General features: G+C 40.4%; 1 protein-coding gene across 1 annotated transcript; it reads left to right on the top strand.

The window, feature by feature from the left end:
- Positions 1 to 3,751: 3,751 nt before the first annotated feature.
- On the top strand, positions 3,752 to 23,413 carry LOC103778443 (fibulin-1-like; the record flags this gene model as incomplete). Its single annotated transcript, XM_008946033.1, has 9 exons — positions 3,752 to 3,835; positions 4,431 to 4,479; positions 6,142 to 6,241; positions 11,228 to 11,363; positions 15,572 to 15,743; positions 17,555 to 17,614; positions 19,555 to 19,656; positions 20,732 to 20,869; positions 23,276 to 23,413. Coding segments are annotated over exons 1-9 (979 nt in total), but the record flags the coding sequence as incomplete, so codon positions are not given.
- Positions 23,414 to 24,421: the final 1,008 nt, after the last annotated feature.

Below are 24,421 nucleotides of genomic sequence, written 5' to 3'. Positions count from 1 at the left end.
AAACCCTTTAAGCCTTTTTGGAGAGAACAGCGTATTTCTCAGTAGCACACAAACTGTGTGATTGTTTCTCAGGCCATAAAGATCCAGTATGACCTCCAGGCTTGGAAGAGAGAAGCATTAATGTCAGAGGTGTCTCCATTCCAGCTCCAGCCTGAAGAGATTCAGCAAATACTCCCATCTTCCTAGATGGAGAATGCTTTCCCTCATTGCCCCATCACTCAAAGCATTTGTTTCAGGGAATCATGAGCCCAGATGTTCTCTTTGCTACTTTCAGGCCTCCTTCACCCTTTCCTCAACTCCCTGTGCCTTAATCCCTAGGTTTACCCAGAAGCTCAAGATGCAGCAAGGCTGTACTTGTCATTTTGGACCTTTGAAGTCAGCTGGTGTCCCTCTTGTCTTTGGGTCCACTGGATGCCTTAAGCAGCCAGCTAGAGTGTGTTTGCTCTGCCAGAAACAGCATTTCCATGGCTTGTTGTAAGGACAGCCAAAAAATGAAGGCTACAAATCCCAGCTGCCAGCACTTGTCTGCTGTCCCTGCAGCAAGGGCAGCTGACTTGTCCAGCTAATATTAGCCAGGTCTCATTCTCTCAAGCAGATGAGACCAAGCACTCTTTGTCTGTCCTGAACCTACAGCACAGTGAAGCCTTGGCCAAAGGGATGTGCAGTTGCTCTAGTGTTGTGTCAGGATAATTCAGCTGTAAAGGGATGCTGGAAGAGAAAGAATGTGGATCCAAATAATCTTGAGGACTGGTGTGTCATTTTGAGAATCAAATTCTGTATGTGGGGCTTGGGGCTTTGGATGAGCATCACTAGTGAGAGTTTTCTTGACAAGAAAGGCTTCATCAGAAAGGTACACAGTGAAAATTGGAAATATTTTTCTTACTGGAAAGCTAAACCAATGCATGTGTGTTGTAATCATGAGTTCCAGATATTCTGGATAACTTACTGACACTGAAACATGTTGGACTAGTGCTGAGCTTTCACAGAGTCCATCTGCTGCCTGTGTCTGCATATGCTGAGGAGTGATGACATGTTCTGTTTTCTCAGATTCCACAGTGCTGAGTCTCTTACTGAGTGAATTGAGTGAAGGGCAAGAACCTGAACCACATTTTACAAACTTGATCAATTAACGTGCTTAAAAGATTGAAAAGATGTTGAGAGGGAGGTGTGACTTTGACCCCTTGACCTGGCCTCACTTCCAAATGCATATATATACACCAAGCTGGATATGTGGGCTGGAAAGTCAGTGGATTTGATGGCCACATCCCTTCCTGCACTGACAACTGAAAAGCTTCACCAGCACCAGCTTGATAAACCCACCCAAGGCTGAGGTGTAGCTTTGGTTTGATGTCATCATCAGCTTTATAGCTGTTCCAGAGATCAGCACTGAGTAATGAACAGCTATCTGCCCCTGGATTGGACACAGGCTTCTCCCTCAGCAGCAGCTCTACAGAATAGCTGCTATTGTAGATTGTTACTTAAAAAAAATCTGCCCCTTTTTGATCTAGCTGGAGTGCTACTGCCATAAAAAATTATCTATGACTTCTACTCGTTTTTTGCCCAATTCCCAGAAATGATTCAGGGTTTCTCGTTCCAGGAATCGTGCTTTTTGGGTAACATTCTCAAGCTTATCTTTCTTTTGCAGAAAATATTCACTGTAGCAGCTGAATAAGCAATTATGACATCACAGAAGTCTTAAGGTTATGCAGATTTTAACCACATTCCTTGCTTTGAACTCCCACACAATATGGCAATCCTGTTAAGATTAGCAAAGTACCTTTTTTTTTTAAAGCAACCATATGCTCCTACACATTTTGTTTATGTTAGCATAATTCATAGCTAGCACATGAATGCAGCATGTGCACAAAATGTTTGAGTTTGTGTGACCTTTAATCACATCTTATCTGACAGGTCTTCATGGCAGCTCTTGTAAAATTAGAGCTCTAGTTATGTTTCTACTGCCTCCTTCCCAAGACTCCTGAAATCTCTTTCAGAATACTGTTTACACCATCCTAACATCAGGACAGGCATGCTTGGTGTTAACATACTAATTCAACTCTTAAGTTCTTTTGGATGCCCTGCTGCATGTACTTTTTGACAGGAACACAGTAGTGAGAAAGTTCCTTTTGATTTTTTTTCCCAACATATTGGCTTTTCCCAGTCAATTAACATGGCAAATTAGTATATCTGAGTGAAGATGAAGTGAACGTGTTACCATTTTAAAAGATCTCTGTTTTATCTTCATATTTTTCTGTCTCATGATACCAAAAAGCTGAACAATTGCTTCACAGACTTATAAAACAGGCCAGACAGTGTGTTCCTACATGAGACAACTTTCCTGTAGGGTTTTTCTCTCCAAATAGAAGGCCACTTTTCAGCTAAACACAATCATCAGCCTTTCCCAGAAGTGTTTTGTCTGAGATTTCCCTGGCTGATCTGCACGAAACATGGTGCATTGGGCAAAACAGTTGGAGGGGCATCAGGTTCAGAAGAGCAGCACTGTAATTCCTGTTGGATCATCTTTGGCACTCCAGCTCTGAGGGGTGCCACAAGCCCATCAACTGCAGGAGAAGACACAGGGTCACATTCAGAGAAGAAAGAGCCATCACTTTCTGCACAGTCAGTGAGATTCTTCCAGAGGTTGTAACCAATTCCTACCATCTGTTTCCCACTACTCCCTCCTTTCAGGCACCCTGCATTATGAGCTCCCAGTTATGAGGAACTGAAGACTGGCCATGGCCCCACTGTGCTGCTGGTCCCCTGAAGAGGGTGTGAGGAGTCACAAATAGCTTCACTATGAACTCCTTGCACAAAGATTTCCAGCTGGGAGCCACATGCATGTGCAGATGTACAGCTGAATCCACAGTGCTGGAAAAATACAGTTAGGAGCTGATAAATCTGTCCTGTTTCTAAATACTCATTAACAGTTTCATGCCAGAATAGTCAGAATTGGTTCCAGTGCAACCAGGAGTTGACACCCAAAGTGTTAGATCCACATTCTGAGATTTTGAAAGAAATTTGTCCACGAATCACTGTTTTAAAAAGAAAACTGCAGAGTCAAGCTAGAGAAAATGCTTTTCACTGATTTATTGTTATCTTTTGGAAGAATGGCCTTGAGGGTGGAGTCCTTTTTATTTTTTCACTGCTTGTTTTTCACTTCCCTCTATTCTCCAGAGATTTTTGGCAGGCTCTTTAGAGGATATGAATTGTGATGTCACCAGAACAATGAGACTGGACCACAGTTCTCCCTCAAAAAAGTATCTGAAATCCTTCTTTGGATGCACTCCTATAGACAAGCTTGCTTAGCTTGGCCTGCTTTGACTTCTTGAGTTGTTTGGTTGGAGTAGAGGTGTGTTGCCAGAGCTGAGAGGGAAGAACTGGTGTCCAGAGCCAGGGATTGTCCTCCTGGGGAGGAACTTGGCAGAAGAGGCATTTGTACAAAGCCCTGCAAAAACCTGCAGCCAGCTCTGCACTTCAGTTACATTTTTCAACGATTTTTCTGCAACGTTTCAACAGTTAAGATTGATTGCAGACCACAGCACAAAAAAAAATGTGGTTATTTGTAACACATTGTATGAAATTTGGTCCCTAGGTTTGTTGGCTGCACCCTGGCAGACAGAGAGCACCAGACAGGGTCCCTGTTCTCAAAGAAATCACACAAATTCATGGCTTTCAGCACAGGCAGATATTTATTTACAAGACTGATTTTCTCTGTAGCATTATAAACTACAATCAGCTTTCAGACACTGGCATGAATTCTGGGCACACTGAGGAATTCAAGACAAATATTGCCTTGACCTTACAGAATATTGACCATTATTTTGGTCAAATTTGGGTATGTAAGTGAGGCTAGAAAGGTGACCTGGGTCATGGAGTACAGAGCTCTATATGTTATAAACTAAGAGTTAATGTAATTCTGTTTATAATTATTTTAGAATTATTTTATTTTATAATTATTTTATTTTAAAATGTCTGGTTTACTTGATCCCATAATTCTGATTCTTGTTTACTGCTGTAATATTTGTTGACAGGAGCCACATCCTTTCACAAGCTTTCCTTATCTAGGCTTAAAATGGTCTGTTTCTTCCAGTTTCTCCTCATATGACAGAGCTTTGATTCTCCTGGCCATTCTCCTAGCCTTTCCTTTACACATTTTCCATTTTGGTGTAATCTTTCCCAAAAAGGGATAGCCAGAAGTATGCTCTAGAGCTCTGCACTGTACAATTGGGAACTGTCTTAAGAGAAGGTGACTCTGCCTGAAGGTGACAGATGCATCCTAGAAGTCTCATTTAACTTTTCCCTTTTTTTGCTTTGAATTATTGGATGAAAATCACCAGCAGGCAATATAGGTTGTTCTCTGAGAACAACTGAGTTTCTGGAAGGGGTTGTCTTCTCCACTTGTTTTCAGCTGCTTTTTACTTCCCACATAGGAAGATCCAGTTGAGGTGCTCGTGAAAACTCTGTCCAATGTTTGTCCAAGTAAGTGTGGCTGTCAGCAATTTAATATTTCTCCTTATTTTGATAAATGCAACAGGTTAGGAGGTGGATACGTGGACAGATGGAAGGAGGGTGTAACCCCCAAACATCAGGAGCACCTTGGAAATGATGGTTTTGTCACTGGTATAGGGTGAGCCAGAGGAGGGAGATGCTTGTCCTTACCAGACTCTGTAGAAGGTCATTTTTGAAGATGACTAGTCTTGACTATAATGCTGCTTCTTAGTGAATTCTGCACTCTTCAGATGTTCTTGGAGCAAAATTAAGAACGAGACAATCATCTGAGGCATTTTGTGATCCAGTGGAGAGAGTTGCTCTGGAAATGACCTGGTGTGCACTGCCTGTTCTGCTACCAGCTTGCTGTGTCATTTGGGCAAGTCCTGTGTTCTCTATTTCAGCTTCTCCATCAAAAAGAAGTAAATAGGTTGTGCCTTCCTTTGTGCAGTGCAGCAGCCTGCAGATGAAAGGATCTAGTTTATTTTTAATTCAGTAATCAGTCACAAAATCATTTAGGAAAGGGCCCCTTGAGATCATCCAGTGTTTGGACACACTCACAGTAGTGTCTTGTGTTCAGATGGAATTTCATATGCTGTGAAAACGAGTTCTGGCTTTTGAGTAGCTTGGTGTTGTCCACCAGTACACCTAGGTCCTTCTTTGCTGGGCTGCTTTCCAGCTGGTAAGGGCAGCACAGCCATCTGGTGCATGGGCCACTCCTCTCAGATTTGTATCATCTGAGAACTTGGTGATGGAACAGTCTTTCCCAGTGCCCACCTCACTGGCCATTTGTGCAACCTGTGCATTGTCAGCTTGTCTGTGATGATGGTGTGGGAGACAGTCTTCTCTCATGGTCTTCTTGAAGACAGAAATTTGTTCTCTTTCATTCTTCAGGGGCTTTTCTCATTCACCATAACCTCTCAAAGATGACTCTGAGTAGCCTGGTGATAACATCATCCAGCTCCCTCAGCATCTGTGGCTGCAGCTTGTCAGGGCCACCAGGCAAAAAACTTCAGAAACAAAGAGAAAACATCAGAAAGATGCCTCTTGAACATTTAGATGGGTTTGTACCAGTTGTACAAGGAGCTGTTCAGTGTCCAGGCTGCAAGATAATTAATAGGAAAGTGTGACTTGTGTTTTATTCCAAGTTCTGATACACCTGCTGTGCAGTGAACTTTTCCCCTTGGAATATGAAGCAAACCTGTTAGTGCCTGTCAGTTCATCAACAGTATTTAATTTTATTAAATTAGAGACTTCTGCAAAAATCATACCTTGCACAAATTATCATCTTCAGTATGTTTTTCCTCTGAGTTTTAGGGTTGGTATAAATTGGTATCTGTAATTTTTCATTCATATGTTAAGTGATCACAATATCTCTGTACAATACTTTTGTATTTACAAATGTACTTTTGAATAAACAGATTAATTGGATGATAACCTCAGGAAAAACTAGTTCTGCTAATTAACTTGTGATGAGATTCATCTGTCTGACATATCAGGTCCAGGTACTATCTGGGTCAGGTACACAATTCTGTGTGCAGATTAGGGAAGGGGAAATGAACTGATTCTCATTTGTTTTTAACTAGTAGATATAAAACTATTTACTAAAGTTATATTAAACATGTTGTGTTCTTTCTTTCCTCATTTCTGCAGATCTTGCAGTGGAAGAATGCTGTGAGAAGGGTATTGAATGGGCAACTAAAAACAGAATATGTACTTCTCTACCATTAATATCCGAGTCCAGAGAATGCAGGTATATAGTTATATATTACATATTAAATATTGTTTATATTTTCATGTAAAACCGTGGGGTTGGCAGATGTGAAAGCTGATTTAGAACGTGAAGAACCCAGCTTTTAAATCCAAGTTTTTAAATCCACATCTAGCCTTGGGGAGTACCTGCTGTTCTTCCATTAAATCCTTTAAATTTTTGCTGCTGGTCTGGTGTTGTCACCCAGCTGTAATCTGTTTGACATGTGCTGTCTTTGGGAGAAGTTTTTCCACTGTACACTGCTCACAGGGCTTTGACTCTGCCTGCAGTCAGTACATGTCATGTCAGCAAAGCTTCTTCAGTTTGTACTGTTTGTGAATCAGGCCCATGGACATTTCATACAACACCATTTTCTCTAGATGTAATCCAGCAAATGAAATCATGAAGCTAAAGGTTAAAATTATTTGCACATGAATACTTCAGTTATACTGAATCTCTTATATGGTTGGGCCATTTGTTTTTTTATAGCAGTGATAGTTTGCTTTGTTTTTTGCTGTTCAATGCACTTGTTACAGTTAATTTGTGGAGCTAAGAATTTGTGATTGGTGGTTTGTGGAGCAGTTGCACAGAGGATTTTGTATTTAGAGCATTGCTGCCTTCTGTCTTTTCAAATGGATTGCAAAGTGATTTAACCTTGGTAATAGAAGTGTTGAATTGATCTTTATTATGGAAAGAATGTGTCTTGCAGGGAAGTCTCTCCATCTTCTCTGACTTTTTCATTTATATTGGCATTGAAAGTAGCCTCTTACACAGAAGAATTGACAGATAGCACTTAAATCCCAGTTTGGGAAATACTTGAAGACTCAGTTGCAGACAAAACAGGCAGGGAAAGCAGGAAACAAAGTGTTCTGAACAATGTGGGAGTGAGAATCTTGATGATTTAATGATCTTTTGATTAATGGGAGTGGCAGTTCTGCTGTAAATGTAAATTATTGTTTTAAAGATTCCCATTTTAGAGAGTCTTTAGGACTTCAGATGAACAGAAAAAGCTTACTAATATTTCACCTAGCTTTTGTGAGTAACTGATAAATAAATAGGAAAATTATAGTGATGGTAAATCAGAAATTGGTAAATGTATTCTGGGAGAGATGTGAGGGCTTCCTGATGAAAGAAGTGGATAAATGCAATTCAGTTGCATTTATTCCTGACTGTATGATAAATAAACATACATCCCCCTGAAGTTTGGCTTCACACTAAAAATTGCCAAGTAAAACTGGCACCTTTGAGCACTTTCTTTAATTGCAGCATTATTTTATGCAGTTCTGATTGCAAACTGCCATATCTGTGAGAGGTACAGAAAAACCATTTCAGACACAAAAGTAAGAGCCACATTTGACTGAACTGGAGCCAAAATGAACAGTGAGGGAGCCTGATTCCCTTTCCAGTGTAATGAGACTGATTTTGTGCATTTATTCCTGTTGCACAGAGAGAGACAGGAGCAAAACCAGGTTCATTGCACTTGGAGGTGAGAATGTGGCACAAGATACCTTAGTGGTTACAGATTTTTCAACTTGCATCATGTTTAGATACCCACATGCAGGAGGAGCTGCTTTGGGGCAGATATCTTATCACTGATGTGGTTGTTTAAATCCCAGCTTGGACCTTTTGAGTGTAATTGTTGGACAGTCTGGATGAGTGCTCTAAAAAAGCATGGCCTCTTGGGTGTACAAACCCAAATTGCTTCATGCCAGAGTTTGCCCTGCACATTTTAGCTTGGGTTTGTAAGGTCAGAAGTTGAAGGCATGAGAAAATACATTGAGAAGCAAGCAGATTTGGTGCTTACTGAAGTAAATAGGAATTTGGGTGGTTACTTTGCAATGACTGCACATCACAGGATAAATTGGATGCAAGTACCTTCCCCAACATGCCCTGCAAGAATTCACATGCTGGTTTTGAACCCTTTGCATTTCAGATTCAGTCCTTTCCTCAAAGCAAGCCCACTGGTAGAGTTTCTTTTGCTTTTCTTTGCCTTATTGCATTAGAATTGCACCCCTTTGGCCTTTTTTCCCAACCATTTAAAGCCCATTTGTAGTAATGGGAAGGGTTTCCACGTGAACACGGGCATCCTAGAAACATCCCTAGTTCTGGGTTTCAACATCTCTTTAAGATCCTTCTCCCAGGTCTCTTGTGGTTCTTGAGGGACTTGCTGCCTGTGTGAGTGTCACTTGGGTGGATATTGTAGAGCACAAACAGCAGACATGCTCACTGGTCTTGCAGCCCATGTGAGCCACCCCCTGTCTAAACTTCACATGAGTTTTTAGGATCTATCTGGCTACTGGTAGCTCCACTGAGTTGAAACAAGGCTCCAGGCTCAACATCCAGTCCTGTCTGCCACCTCTTATTCTGGTTGCTTCTCTTACAAATGAGTGTGTCTCATTGTATTCACACTCTGCACAATGACAGCATTTTTCTCTGTGTCTTTATGACTCAATAAATATGGGTGTAGAGTTTTAATGGATATATTTGGCTGCTGTTAACAGCAGCCCTTTGCCCACTCCTCCATTTTCTTGTGATGTGGTTGAACTCACAGCAGCTGGAATCAGCTGCCAGTTATTTTTTGAACTCAACCTGCCCAATAAATCTTAGTTTCAAAAAGGAGTTTCCCCTGCCCAGAGCTCTTAGCAAGTGGAAATGTAATTTTACCCTTTGCCTTCCAAAAACCTTTGCTATAAAGTTGTTTATGGATTGCAGGTGATTAATTTTAAGGTTTGATGAATCAATATTTACTTGAGTCCTTTGCTAGTTTATAACACATGATCAAATATATGCATTTTCATTGTTGAGGCTTTCTTTATGATTTTCATGTGTCAAATTGTGTCATTAATAATATCAGATCTTCATGCTCTCAATTTTCCTAAGTTCATTTCTGCTGCATGTTAAACTGCAAACTGAAAGGACTAAGGATGGGAGACCCAGCTTGTTTTTGCAAAATAATCCTGGAGTGGAATAATTCCTTTTTTTAAATTTTAATATTTTCTGTCCAAGACCTTCCACATGAATAGCACTGCCATAGTTTGAAGGTGGGGTAATAAGCAGAAGGAGAGAAGCAGAAGGTAATGAAATTAGGCTGACAACAAAGACATCTTTTTCTGAGCAAAGTGAAGTGTTAATGCATTTATGGAAATAAATGAAAGGAAAAATAGGTGATTAGAAAATCTGTGCTGGTTTGGTAGTACATCCTCTGGGAAGGAGGGTAATAAATGGGAAAGGATTGTGAAGATAAATGGGATGTAAATTTTGAGCTGGAAATTTTTTCCATGAAATTCTGTGACATTAGTTAAATTTTAACAGAAAGTAGAAGCGAGAATATATAAAACATGGTGTCTTAATTTATAATCAGATTACCTAGCAATTAAATAACTTTGATTTTAGCTCAACATCTGCAACAAAGAATCAAGGGGTTTTAAAAATGTCTGAGTGATTTCTGTCCACTCATGAGCCCTGAATAAAACTCCCCTTTCAGACATTCATGATTTTCCTGAGGGGGGTTAAGTTGCAAAGTTGGAAGACCAATACTGGGCAGATTTTTCCAGAATATTTCTCTGCCACCTTTCAAGGATTTCCACCTCTGTTAGAGCCACATAAGCATTTCCAGTCTCAAACAGTGTTTGCTACCAGTGCAACTTGGCTGCAGGATTTGAGCAATGAAGTGTGATTTTATTGTTGTCGTTCTGAGACTGAACAACTGGTATTTTAATCTAGTAACCAATTGATGTTTAATTCCTTATTACAGTTGGGGTGGGCCACATGACTTATGAATACAGCTGTGGGAAACATTTGAAAAAATGTCTTTGTTTTGGTTGAAATTGCCAATTTGTCAGAGATTTCAAAGGGATGACTTGTATTTGGAAAAAAAAAAAGCCATGCTGGAAATCAAACAGCTCTACTGAAAGGCTGCTGTTGTTTGGTTGTCTCCTGGTTTGTTTGTCTGTGGCTAACATATCTAGCTCCTCAGCAGGACTTGGAGGGCTGAAGGAGCTGGAAAGTCTCAGCTCCCACACTCTTGGGCTTCAGGTTTTACAGGCTTCCAAAATCCTGACAGTCAGACCACCCCAGAGCTGGGCAGGGAATGGAAATTTTGCTTCAGAGGGAATTTCAGCAACAAAAAAAAAAAGCTCCATATACTTCCAAACTGGAACTAAATCATGTATCAAAAACTTCAAATATTCTGCTAAATAAAGTTACTGTCCTGGGCATAACTTACTATGACTTTAGAGTCTCTTTTTGAATAATTTGTTCCTGAACTTATCCTGGGATTTGTTTTTATGCATTGAAACCTCATAGCTGTTTTTATCCAAGTGAGAACTGCCCAGTCAGACCATCAGAAAATCCAATAAATAGGAATCTTCAGGAATGTAGCTTGACAACCTCACTTCAATATGCACAGAGATGCAGAATCTCAGCCAAGTACCCAGGAGCAGGGAAGCTCCTCCAGAGCTGAGCATGGAAATCCATTTAACTCACATGACAGTAGGAGAAACCTACTCAGTGGGTCTTCCTTATAATTCCAAAATCTTCAACAGTGTAAATAAAGGATTTTTAAGAGTAAAGGGTATGGGTTTGCTGAATGTATTTACATGGTTTTATGCACAGTGGAACTAACAGAGCTGAGTTTCCTGCAGATTTTTGTCCTGTGTCCTTGCCATCCTCTCTTGAGCCACCAGCTGTCACAAAACACACAAGAATGTGAGTCCTGGAGACCTTGAGCCCTTTGGCAAACGTGGTAGAAGTTACCATTTCCTTAAAAAACAAAATATTAGGACACACTGCAAGGTAGAGAGGCAGTTAAGCTGGGTTGGACACAGCCCCCAGACATCCTGCTTACTCCTGGTGAATATTTTCACTTTATAACTCAAATGTGTGCCCACAGGAACCTCTTTTCTATGAGGTTAGTACAAGTGCTCGTTGGCAAAGGTTGTGTTCCCTGTTCTTGCCCTGGGTGTGACATTCTTCTCCCATTGCCTCCAGGATGACTCAGGTGCAGTGCTGCCACAGCCAGCTGGAGCAGGAGCACTGTTCCCATGGGATGAGGTTTGCCAACGTGCAGGAGGAGTGTGACTCACATGTTGGTGAAAATTCCACCTGTGAAGCAGAATATTTCAAGGTGAGACATCAGAGCTGCTGCTGTTTGCCTTTAAGATATAGTATTGATTGTCTGTGTTGGTGTTAAGGATTGACCCTGAAGGTGACTGTGCTCAGTTTGATGCACAGAAATAGGTTCTTTTACCACCTACACCTTGGGTCTCTGTTAAGGCTGTCTACTTTGTGCTTCTTTGAGAGAAACTTCCTCCTTGAGTTCATCAGACTGTCTCACTACATTTTGACTGTGCTCAGTTTGATGCACAGAAATAGGTTCTTTTACCACCTACACCTTGGGTCTCTGTTAAGACTGTCTACTTTGTGCTTCTTTGAAACTTCCTCATTGAGTTCATCAGACAGTCTCTCTACATTTTACCAGAGGCAGAGGGTAGGATGCAAAAGGATGGGAAGTCCTGACTGGATAATTGGCTAGGAGACAATATTTGCTTGACGACATCAATACTGCAGAAAGGGATGGGTGAGAAACTCAGACACATTTCAGACTTTAGCTTTCATTAGAGCTTTTTTGCCTAAGGTCAGACTCAGTGGTTTTCAGTATTGGTGGTCCAGAGGGGTAGGACTGGAGTAATTCCTCCCAGTGCACTTAGAATTCCAGCTTGTTTATGTGTCCTTAGTTAGCATGACTTCAATTTACAATCAAATGGAGACATCTGTTAGCTTGTGATAATGGTGTTTGAGAATAGAGTAAAAATGCCCATCATTGGCATCTTTAGTTAATATGTGCCCTGCCCTCTACCTTTAGAATCATAGAATCACATGATTCTGTGATTTACTGCTGTCTTTTTCTCTCATTTCATGGATGGGAGTGTTCATGCCATTCTGCAGAGTGATTTTGGAGGAAAATTCCAACAGTAAAGTCCTGACCTTGACCATGGCCCAGTCATCCACAGCTCTTATACTGTCAATGATTTCTTTCAGTGGTGAGGAAAATAGATGGGAGTGATTTTAATTTTTCTCACTGCTCAAAGGTGCTGAACATTTTGGGTCATTTAGTTAAATAAAGCTATATATGTAGAAGATGGCAGACAGTGTCTGACTCACAAGTCTCATATCAAAATTCTGGCTTGGTCACATTCCTGGCAGTAGGATGCCACTGATGCCAGGGCTGGGAAGTCATCCCCTTTCTCCAAGTGGATAACCTTGTGTTGTGGTGGAGCATGTCCTCCAGAGAGGACATATGTCACCTGCTGACCACATCCAGGGCATGACCTGTTCCTGGGCATGGGGACTCCTCTGTGCAGCCTTTCCTGAGTTCCTGAGTTGGTCCTTTTTGTTTAGTTGAGGCAACATAAGAAATCTTTTGGCTCTTCCTTGCCTCCTTCAAGGAAGCAGAAAGTGATTTAGTAATTCAGTGAGCAGAATTAATGGCAGTACTTTGCAGCAAATGAGGCAGCTGATCTTTCTTTTGAATCCAAAACTTGTGATTGGAAAGAAGATGAAAAGACCATATTTGGAAAACATTTGCCTCAGCTTTTGCACTTAAAGGCTGTAGGCATAGAATCATTGAATCATAGAATCCTTTAGGTTGGAAGAGACCTTTGAGATCATCAAGTCCAACCATTAAGCCAACACTACTAAATCCTCTGCTAATAGGTAATGATGATTGTAATTTTATTCCTCTGGGTTTTTTTGGAAGCTTATCTTTCCTTGTCTTGAAAAAAAGAATGCAAGATTAATCCTTAATCTTTAAAATCTTCATTAAAACACAGTAACCAATTTCTAGATGATACAGGAGATGTAAAAATGGCCTTATGAAAGTTTCTACCATAACAGCCCTGCAGAAAGGAGTTAAGCTGGCATAAATTTGACCTTCTTTGAGGTGCTTGGACATTTCCCCAAAATTTGTCATCATTTCTAAAGGTGGAGATGCAGCCTTATCTCCCCAGTTCTGTCAAGAACACTTGGGTTGTGTGTATTAGGCAAACACAAAAATTCTGTTGCTTTGGACTGCTGAATATATTTTTCATTTTTGTTCAGATCTTCAAAAGTTCTCAACAGTTGGGCTGTTATTTGTCTTTTTTTCAGTCAGTTTTTCACAGCATCTGCTAGTTAGGCTTTCAGCAAGTGGGGGACCTCTTGTGGGCAGACAGACAAAAGCAACATTCACCCTTCCAGATCTGGTAACTCGAATGGTGACATATATAATAAAGAGATATTACAAAATTTAACTAATTAAGAGAGCTTATTGATGAGGGCAATTTCCAGTGCTTCCTAAGCACATGCAAATTCTTCAAACTTCTCACATCTGTTTATTGCTTTATTCCTCCCATCTTTATTCCTTTCTGTGGGAAGGCAAGGTATAAAAGAGTCAAGGGATTGGAGGACTTGAAGTAGGACACAGCTTTCTATCCCATCATCAAGATCAAGGCATAGCTTTGAAATTGCATGAGCTTTTGTTAATAACAGGGGAGAGGCAAAGGAAAAAATATTAGATTATTATTTGAATCAATTAAGACTTGGAGGCAGTGCAAGTGTGCAACAACAACTTGATGGTTGGGTTGTACCCTCCATGAAGGCAGTGATGGGTCTAGCAAATGAGTGGTCATCACAATATGCCTCTGGGCAGCTGACAACTTTTGGAAAATGACTGCAAAAACATCCAGAGCTGAATGAATAGAGTCTAGATGGCACTCTGGACTCTGGTCTTGCAGCACAGGCTAACAGCCCTGACAGAATTAGTGTGAGTAAGGGAATGATGAGATTAATCTTAGCAAGATAGTGATTGTTATCATGATGTGCTGCTTTGTGTCTCAGGATACCAGAGTGCTCTGTGAATATGAGTTAAATTAGCCTTATTGCTGCTATTTAGTATTATTCCACATTTGTCTAACAGTAGAAGCCAGTGAGGATATCCAGAAATACATAATGTCAAAATTTGGCAAGGCATCAGCTGGTTATCAAAAATACCCAAGCTCCAGTCAAACAACGAATCTTCAGCTCAGTTTTCAGCTCTGTCTTCTAATTTATAGTTGTGACAGTTGGAAAGCTACCAAAATTATAGACAGATGTTAAAAGCTGCCAGAAGGATGCCTCAGGAAAATGTAACCCTTCAGAAATGTTGCAATTCTTGGAAGAGGTCATCAAGTATTTAGTTCTGAAGTCATCTAGAAAAGCCAGAAAAGGAGGAAATATCCCAGATGTGTTAGTGATGAAACCAGTGCCTCTGCCACTGGATGGAAGCACTTGGAGAACCAAGTGAAAAAAGTGGGTAGTGAGCAACCATCCTGCCAAACAGTACTTCATGATATATCTATATATTATATAGCTCTCTATATATGATATATTTATAGATAGACATATATATTACATATATGTAGAGCACAGTATACATCCCAGCAATGAAAGACATGTAATAGTTGCCTTCTTTTCAATGGTTTTCAGAAATTTGGTTCAATGTTTAGTTGCTTTATGTTCCATCTGCTCTGCTTAATGGCACGGGCTATTTTCTTCAAGGAAAAAAGAGTTGAGAGAAGAATAAAATTAATAATAAATACTTAAATCTGCTTTCATGTGACAGTGCCAATTGGCAGACACCGGTGTCAGGGAACCAAACATCTTTGCTGCTTTCTAACAGCAAGGAAAACCACTGAAAAAATCATCAGTGTCTCCTCAATTTAAAATAAAAGAAAAGCTCTACAGGACTAACTTATCCTGTGTTTGCTTCTGTGGTGTATTCCAGGACTGTAGCTGAGCAGGTCTGGAAGAGGTAAATCATGTTTCATGGCTGGAAGCTCTGTCAGGACCCTGATGCTTTTAAATATTTGACTCTCTAGTCTGTTTTTCAGAGCAAAATAGCTTCTCTTTGTGACCTGTTAACACTAACCTTGGGTGAATCATGTTTGTTTAGTTGGTTGTTAGTTCAGAGATGGGTATTTTTGGTTCTGAAGTTGAGTGGGCAGTGTAGTTATAAACCCAGCCCTAAATACTTCATCAATCGTATCCTGTTTTAATTGAGCAGGACACAAAAGAGAAGCAGAGGTGTTAAGATTTCCCACTGTTTGCTGGTGTTTGAAACCAGCAAAACAGTTTCAAACAACAACAAAAAAAAACCAGTTTCAAAGTATAGTAGCACTTCTGGTCCCAAAGCAAAGAGTTTGCAGGAATCCTCCATCTATTTGCCAAGGTGAGGTAACACCTTTGACACGACTGACAAAAAGTGCATTGATTTATTTGACCTTTTTTTTTCTGTTTTTCTTTCTCTTTTTGTCACAGATATGTTGTTACTGTTGCTTGCTGGGAAGGGCTGCCCAAATTCAAGGACAGAGTTGTGAGCCCAACCCAAAGATAGGACACCAGTGTGGAATTGTCTTCAAAACTTGCTGTCTGAAAGATCAGGAAAGCATCGATGTGTCCATCAGTGATGATGCTCCTAAGAAGGAGCAAGGTATTTTATGTTGCAAATTATAAAAGAGTGAGAGGGAAAGTGATACAGGGGCACAAGGAGTGCTTGTACTTTAAATTATTGCTCTTGGAATTCCTCTAACTTGAGATCTTCTCTAAGGAATTTAATGATGCATGTTTTGGAGCTCTTTTTTTAGTTAGTGATAGCTGAAACGTGTACACAGGAGGCTAAAAGACCTGGAAAATGGTCACTCACTTCCTGCTGTCAGAATTTAACTTAAAGACAGATGATTTTGGCCACTAATGATCTTATCTTGGAAACTGAGTACAAGATATTAATTTTTAGTAGCATTTTGCCCACTGATAAATTCTTAATCATAAAGAAAAACAACAACCAATTCTTGTAGTTGGGTTTAAGAGCCAGATGGGCCTGGTCACCTTGGCAGAAGTCTAATGTTGCCTTTGGTGGGACAGGAAAATGAACACAAACTGGAGGCATTTGAAATGTCTGGGAGAACTGAACACTTCTAGGAAACTTGTTATCTGGATTTCTTTGGATGTTATCAAACAAGAGGGACATCAAAGTGGCAGCAGCTCCTGCCACCTTTCTCCATACCTAGTCCACAGAGCTGAAGAGAATGAGTGTGGACATAGTGACCCTCACAGACCTCAGTTTGGGTTTTTTTTTCCCCCTTTTTCATTTAGCAGACAGACCTGAAACTGCAGAAAAGTCATGCTGTGTAGTGTTGCCTCCTTCAGGGGCAGCTGAGCAATGAAAACAGGCAGCCTGGCTTGCAGATCACCAGTGACAGGTTTGGGGAGACATCACCCTAATCCATCACTTTAACTCAAACCCCACCAAAACCTGCACTGATCTGCTTGAGCCAGGGTGTTACCAGACCTGTTCCAGACCTTTCAAACCTGGCTTATGTCAGTGTACACCCTTAGCAGTGTATCAGCAGGGGTCCAATAGCACAGACCTGTACAAAATCAGACCAGATTTGGGCAAACTGATTTCATTAGCTTCTGTAGGACCAAAATGTACTCCTAGGGCTTGAGTGGCACAACCCAGCCTGTGTGCCACTGCACAAAAACTTGCTTGCACAACCATGCTGTATTATAGACTTGGAAGTGAACACTGGTTTGATAGTCTCATGGACAAACGTTGAAATGAGACTAGTTTCCTAATTAATAACGAGTATTTTGAGATTGTGTTTATACACATTTCACTAGCAACTCACCATCCATGTGTTCAAAGTGGCAGGAGTGGAACAAGCCCATTAGCTAGTCTTTTGGGCAAGCAGTGGGTTCAGGCAGTGGATGTCTTCACAGCATGGAGCAGAAGTGCCACTGATCAAAACTCTCCAAGTCCAGGTCTATGAACTACATTTGAAAGAGTGCCAGAAGTAGGTGCCCAAAAATTACATGTGGAGTTCTTTTTTGGCTGAAGTCTAAACAAATAACTGAGGTTGATCTGATTTTCATTAAAAGTGTGAGTACCCAGAGCTACTGTAAAGTCAGGGGAAGCCAAACATGCCTCAACAGCCTGTCTTATGAAAATGAGGTTAAAAGCCTCATGTCAAGAACCTGCATTTGAAAACCTCACCCCATATGTAATCTATGATCACAGCAGGACTTTCATATTGAATCAGTCAGATGGAAAATGCCCCATGGCCTTGTGCATTTGAATGTCAAATTGAAGTATGAAATAGCTGGAAAATATGTCAATAATGTTATTTAGTTTTGTCTTGGTTTATCCAAAACCCTGGTCTGAGTCCCATCCCTAGGAGGCAGCTTTTTACAGTGAGAAGAAAAGTGCTTTCTCCTCTAAATGCCTGTCTCTCCTCTTTTTAGTTGAGGTTTCAAAGGAGGAACTAGACCAAGAAGATCCTTATCTGCATGATGGCTGCAGAGGTAAGTCAGGTGACTAGTCCTGGGAGCCAGCTCTTTTGTGACTCCCTGCAATAAAAGGGAAGCAAATTTAGATCTTCAGATTAGCCAGAACCTTTTGCCTAGGTAGTTATAGGTAAAAATATGAATTTGTAGATGAATGAAGAAGAATGAAGATCCTCTGTAAGAAATAGTAGGACATAGTGTGATGCTTCAATAGTTCTTAAATACAAGGGAGGCATTGTCTGCCATAGAGGAGTTCATCTTACCCAGTTGAAGCTTAGACTATACATTTAACTTTTATTTTATCTCTGTCTCAGAGGTGTTACCCATTAAACTCACAGAGTACTCTGGATTCTTCAGAACCTAGGGACAATCCTGTATTCAATAGCTGCATTCTTTTCCTCTCCTCTTGGGATGCTCAGGCTGATTGAATACAAAATGCAACTTGTTTCCTTTTGAGATGCATCACCTGCAAAGAAAAAAAGGGAAGAAAAGCAGCTCTTGTCCTTGTTAGCCAGGCTGTGCTACCTCCTGGGAAGAATGTGTTCTTGGGATATTGTTCTGCTAAAGGTTCTTATTTATTGCTTGTCACGTGTGATTTACCTGTCTGTAAACTTACACCAGAAGTGCTTTGTTATTTTCTACCAGAACTAAGTAATGTATTTAGGATAAAATCAATTTAATAGACTTACATTCCAGTTGAGAGGTGATTTACTGTGCTGCATGTTGTGTGGCTGTTGCTCTGGAGAGGATGGAAATGCCTACTGGGTCACTGCCTCTCCTCCTTGTGCCCAGCTGCTCATTTCAAGAGATAACACAGAAAAAAGAATTACATATTTTACTTGCATTATTTCTTTGTGTAGTGAGTTGTTGCATTTGTCAGTTAATCAGCTGCTTGCAAGAGATGGATTGGTATGACTGATTATAAATGAGATTTTCTGGCTACAGTATTTGACTATGGTTCCTTCTAATGTCATTGCATTTACTAGTACTATGTACAGACAAATTTCTGTGGCCCTGTCATCACTGGAAATTATTATTGCCCTTAAAAAAATGATTTTCATTCAGTCAAAAGTTTAAAGTATTGTAGCTGCATTTCCCCTCATTGATTCTACTAATCTCCAAGCTTTTGTTTAATGCCATTCTGAAAAACAGAAGACAGATTCTATTGGTACTGAGAATATCAATAAAAAACCAAATACTTGGAAGTCTGTAACCTTTTCTCTATTGTGAGAATAAGAAATGTTGTCAATATTAATTTATATTTTAACAAGATCAGAAAAATTAAGTTTTCTTAATGATGAGCCAAATTTTGTGGACGTTTCCTATAATATCCTTTCCTTCTGTCTGCCAGAATGACCTCAGCTCTTCTTTCACATCCTCTGTGACTCCTGCACACAACCCACTAGATCCTTAGTAGCCCAGTATGAAGTCTTGGATCCTGTACATTCTCTGCAGCCTTTGTCACCCCCTTCCCCCTTTCCTATTTCCTACCTGCTGAGGAGGACAAGAGCACATATTGTATCTAATCTGGAGTATGGTTGTAATAATAATGGGCTAAAATAAAGTTTAAAACACCTAATAGTGAAAATGTTTCATTAATTTACAATAATGCATCTATCTTCCTTATTTTTCAGTACTCACCATACAAAGTTTTAACTTCCCAGCCAAAACCTGAGGAGATGTCTGAGCTCATCAGCATTTTCCCCTACAGCTTTTAACAATGATAGGCTATGAGTGGCTCCACAATTTACTCCCTTCTTGTATTCATTTTTAGAGCTAAAAGAATCCAGTGATTCCAAACACTTTTTATGGTTTATCTCTTTCCTTCTTTTGTATAGGTTTGTGTTTAGTTGTCTGCTTTTCTAACCAAATCAGCAGGCAACCTATAAATTAATGGTTTTCATCAGTTCCTGTGAAAAGGCTCTGGGTTATATAAGACTTCTTAAATATCCACTTAGGTGGTGGCCCCTGCTCTCAGCAGTGCAGAGACACAGGATCCAGTTACGTCTGCTCCTGCTTTGTTGGGTATCAGCTCCAACCAGATGGGGTCAACTGTGAAGGTAAAAGAAATCAAAACCATTGCCTCAGTTATCAACATCCTTCTTTTAAAAGAGCAAGTGGGAAGGTGGAGTTAAGAAAGAATCAGTAGGAGGATGGAAGACTCGGAGTGGAGATAAGGCAGAATATCTTGAGTTTATTGTTGTGGAAAAAAAACCCCAAAATATCAAAATAAATATCTGTTCTCTTTTGAAAAAGGAGATAGTCATTGATAAGGCAATTGAAAGAGAGTAGGGTTCTTCAGCTTGTTAAGGACACAGCTCACAGAAAGGAGGAAAGTTTTGGTATTGTGAGTGGCATGGGAGTAGTCAAGGGGGAAGAATTGTTAAATTTCAGAAACTTTAAAAGGGATATCAACTGAACTGAGCTGGCACAGAGCTCATCACACTTGACTTCAGACCTGTAGACATCTTCTGAGCTAGTCAGCCTAGGCTCCTTTTGTTGCCATCTGAGAGAAACAAACACTTCCAGGTCACACTTTAGGTCAGTAGCTCAGATACAAAGTTCAGAATATAAAGTAGATAGTGATGAGGGGTTATAGTAACACTAATCTAGGGTCAAATATAAAAAAGAACAACTTTTACATTTGGTACATCTGGATGCTGAATTCTCATATGCATTCAGAGAAAAAATGAAAATATTGACAGCAGAAATGTCTGTCAGTAGCTGTGAAGTAGAAGGTTGCAGCTTGTGGTTTGGAGAGTCCCTGGGCCATATGTTGGTGGGAGGCAGAGCAAGGAAGGGTTCCTGAATCCTTGCCTCATTCCTCAATCCTTGCCACTACAACCATCTGCTACTGTTCTCAGTTGGATGATGTTGGCCAACTTCCTCCTCTTTAAGTACAGGTGATCAGCAGTCATAAGGGCTGTTCCCAGTGGGATCAAACCATCTCTGCTGGCTCATCCTGTGACAGCAGAGCTGAGTAGCCAAGGCCACACCACACTTTATACCCTGATCTCACAGTAATGACTTGTTGGAGGTGTGCCCACAGCCAGCCTTTGACCTCAGCTCTTCCCAAGGGTTTAATGTTTGTTATTTACTCTCTCTTTTTCTTTCTCACCCTTCTGGATGTTGTAGATATTAACGAGTGTATCACTGGGACACACAGCTGTGGGATTGGCCAGACCTGTGTCAATACTTTGGGATCCTTTCGCTGCCAGCGGGACACGAGCTGTGGGACTGGCTATGAACTGACAGATGACAGTCGTTGCAAAGGTATGTCCTGGGCAGGGAGACTAACACCCTCCAGACAAGTGGAGGAATAAGTACTTCTTTCCCTTTTGGTAAATAAAGGGGCACACAGAGAGTGCTAGTTCTGGGACACTGGTTTTCCACCTGGGACCTTGCAGATACAAAAGCAGACTGTCTGTGGGCTACTGCAAAGACTTCCATGATGTAGATCATAGAATCAGAGAATCCTTTAGGTAGGAAGAGCCCTCCAAGATCAAGTCCAACCATCAAGCCAACACAACTAAGTCCTCTGCAAAAACAGAATCAGAATCTTTCAGGGTTGGACCACAAGGATCACTTCCAACTCCTCTGCCATGAGCAGGGCCACCTCACAATGGGGTGTCCCTCATTGAGTAGATAACTGCATTAGTTATCTACTATCCAGTAGGGTTTAGTTTCATCTGAAAGAATCATGTTTGCACACTTTGGAGTGTGAAATGAAGTGGTGAGGTGATTCAATTTGAAAACACTGAGGTAGCTCCATCTTTTTTTAAAAAGTCTTTATCCTTAGGAGGTTTAAATGTGTTACAAGGGGATTCATTTCTTAATCACAACGTTTTTTAAGGATTTAAAAATGAAAAAGTGTTAAAAGCCCTGCCCTTGATTAGCTAGGTTTGAACACAAGTGTGAGTTTGTGTTTTTTTCACTAAAGAAATGACTGATTTCAAGTTGGATCTAGCTCTAAGTATGCTGTTGGTGCATCTAAAGCTTCACCTGCCATGCAGCCTTCACAGAGATACAAGTTGGTAGCAAACTCCTTTTGATGTGGAATTGTTTTCCACTAGGAGAGAGTCTGTTCCACCAGAGATTGGAAGTGTTTATAAACATACTGATTTTATTCCACTGACTCAAATAACTCAAAATTCTAGGTGAGGTTTTGTTGTAGGAACTCATCAGTGATGAATAATAAAAAAATCCAATAAACTCCAATGCAAAACCTGCAGAACACACAGACAGTGTTTTTCAAAGTGTCATGGTCTAATTTTGATCCCTTTGAAGTAAAATTTCTGCTGATTTGAATGATATCAGATTTAGGCCAACAAAGAGTCTACCCACAAGTATTAACAATCTTTGTCTGGTGGCAAGGAAGGAGTACAGGTAGTAAATTATGCATGCAATTAATGTTAGACATTTCTTATCTGGAAAAGATCTGTTAATGTTAATTATTAAGATTATTTTAATAGTGATGAAAATAAAAAATCAATAATCTTCATGTATGATTTTTCAGTGCCAAGTGAAATGAATGAGTTGTGCAATCTATAGATCCCTGCAGAACCAACTTCAGTATTAACCCATCCTAAACTTAAAATGAGCTCCATGGTAATGATTGAAGTCTCACAAAGTGCTAGGGATGAGCAGTTTCATCTGCTCTTGTGTCAGCTGGATAAATGGGAAAGAAAATTGCTAGAAAGCTGTATTCTAATAGCTTTAGGAGATTTCATCCCATTGCAAGGTGGCCAACATAAAATTTGAGTTGCTTTTATGTGGACAGGGTTACATTTGTGAATCACAGAATGGCTGAGGTTGGAAGGGACCCTAGAGAACATCTCATCCAACCTCCCTGCCATGGGCAGGGACACCTCTCAACTAGACCAGGTTGCTCAAGGTCTCATCCAACCTGGCCTTGAACACCTCCAGGGAGGAGCATCCACAACCTCTCTGGGGAACCCAGTCCTGAGCCTCACCAGCCTTGGACTGAAGAACTTCCTAAGATATAGTATGAATGAAGCCTCATTAGCCTTTGTCTGCTTTATCTGAACCATAATTTGTTCACAAATATTGATTGTCTAGTCTGATCTGGACTGGAATATAAGGTCTCTTCCAACCTAAAGGATTCTGTGATTCTAAATCATATTTATGTTCATGTTGAAGCACAGTAATGCAAGGATATTGCAAGCCTGAATACGATGAAAATCAAGGCAAATTAATTCATTTATGGAAGAAATGATCAATGTCTGTATTGGCTCTAAGGTTAAAATTAAAATTACACTTGGACATGTAATTAAATCTTGCTGACTTAAAAGCTGAGCCCATGTCTAAGCTCAGTCAAGGCTGCACACTGCTGAGCATGATGCTTCAGGTGCTCTGTAGTAATTTTGAATGAGAAATAAACTGGTAAAGCATAATATATATACACCCACCTCTCTATATAATGCTAATAATGAAATAATGAGAAAATCTTTTATTGCTGTCCTGATTGTTCCTGAGATTCTGTCTGAGGTAGCAGCAATTCAATGCAGGGATCCAGGCTCAAGAGGAGCTGATCCTGGATCAATGAAGGGACGCTGAGGATTCCCCTCAGGACGTTTTGAACGCTGTCTTATGTTTTTAAATATGATGAAAAAGCTTCTTTCCAAGCCTGGCTAACAATCTTTTTTTGTGATGTACCAGATATTGACGAGTGTGAGACTGGTACTCATAACTGCCCCCCCGATTTTATCTGTCAGAACACTCCAGGATCCTTCCGCTGCCGACCCAAGCAACAGTGCATGAGTGGCTTTATACAAGATGCTCTAGGCAACTGTATTGGTAAGACTTGTGCTTGTCTCAGGGAGTACTGAGGTGTTGCCTGGGAGATGAGTTGTGGTTTCACTGGGCTTCTCAAGGCATTCTTCATGTGTTGCTTTGCTGTGGGGTTTTTTTCTGCTTCTTCCAAGGCAAGCTCGGTCCCACAGGTACAATTTACAGAGAAAAAAGGCTTAAATACTAAATCTTTTAAAAATGAGATGAAGGCACATAGCCTTAACATTGCCCTTAAATCTTTGGATAATTGATCTGAAACAAAATTTGTAAAAATATTGTGATTTAGTTTATCTACCACTATCCGAAAGGTTTTGGCTAAAGCTCAGTAGAAAAAGCTGTAATTTATCACAACTTCTGTAACACACTTTGTTGGTATTAATATGTGTAGTTTTAGGTCTTTCCAGACCTGTCTCCCTTTAGTTATAGCCTATCAAGAATTTTATTAAGTATGAGAATGATGGGCCAGTTATAACACTGTGGAGAGGAGTTTTATTTTAAAGCCTGATTACAATCTGTCAAGCTATTGCTTTGTTCCCATGACTCCTACCAAACAGAATTATAACCTTTACATAAATATGTTAGAATTACTGGTTTCCAGCAAACTCTGAAATAGAATTGTCTAGTGCAAACTACAAATCTATCAGGTGTTCCCTGGAGTAGTATTTTCAAGCCTCAACTTTTGAATTCCCCCATCAGCGTAGCATGTCTTGGATTTGTGGGGCTGGCTGAGTGGCAGGAGCTGCCAGGTTGAGCTGGTTGTCAACTGCTCCTTCTCCTGACCACGTCCACATCAATGTGCAGCAGCAATAGCTATGTCCCATCCAATACATTCACTCAAAATATTTCCCATAACAGTTTCACAGGCTGATTTTACACACTTTGAATCAAACGTTGCCCTGGGTGGTGTTGAGGGGGAAAAAAGTATGAAAACTTCTCTTTGTAAGTTGAAAATTTTACCCTTTAGTGAGCTGGGATAGCCTGACTGAGATGTTTCATGTTCTATTATGTCCTCTT

Source organism: Merops nubicus, unplaced genomic scaffold, assembly GCF_000691845.1.
Source record: "Merops nubicus isolate BGI_N331 unplaced genomic scaffold, ASM69184v1 scaffold16478, whole genome shotgun sequence".
Lineage (NCBI taxonomy): Eukaryota > Metazoa > Chordata > Aves > Coraciiformes > Meropidae > Merops > Merops nubicus.
The sequence above is the reverse complement of the archived record's forward strand: the minus strand, read 5'-3'. Positions and strand labels throughout refer to the sequence as shown.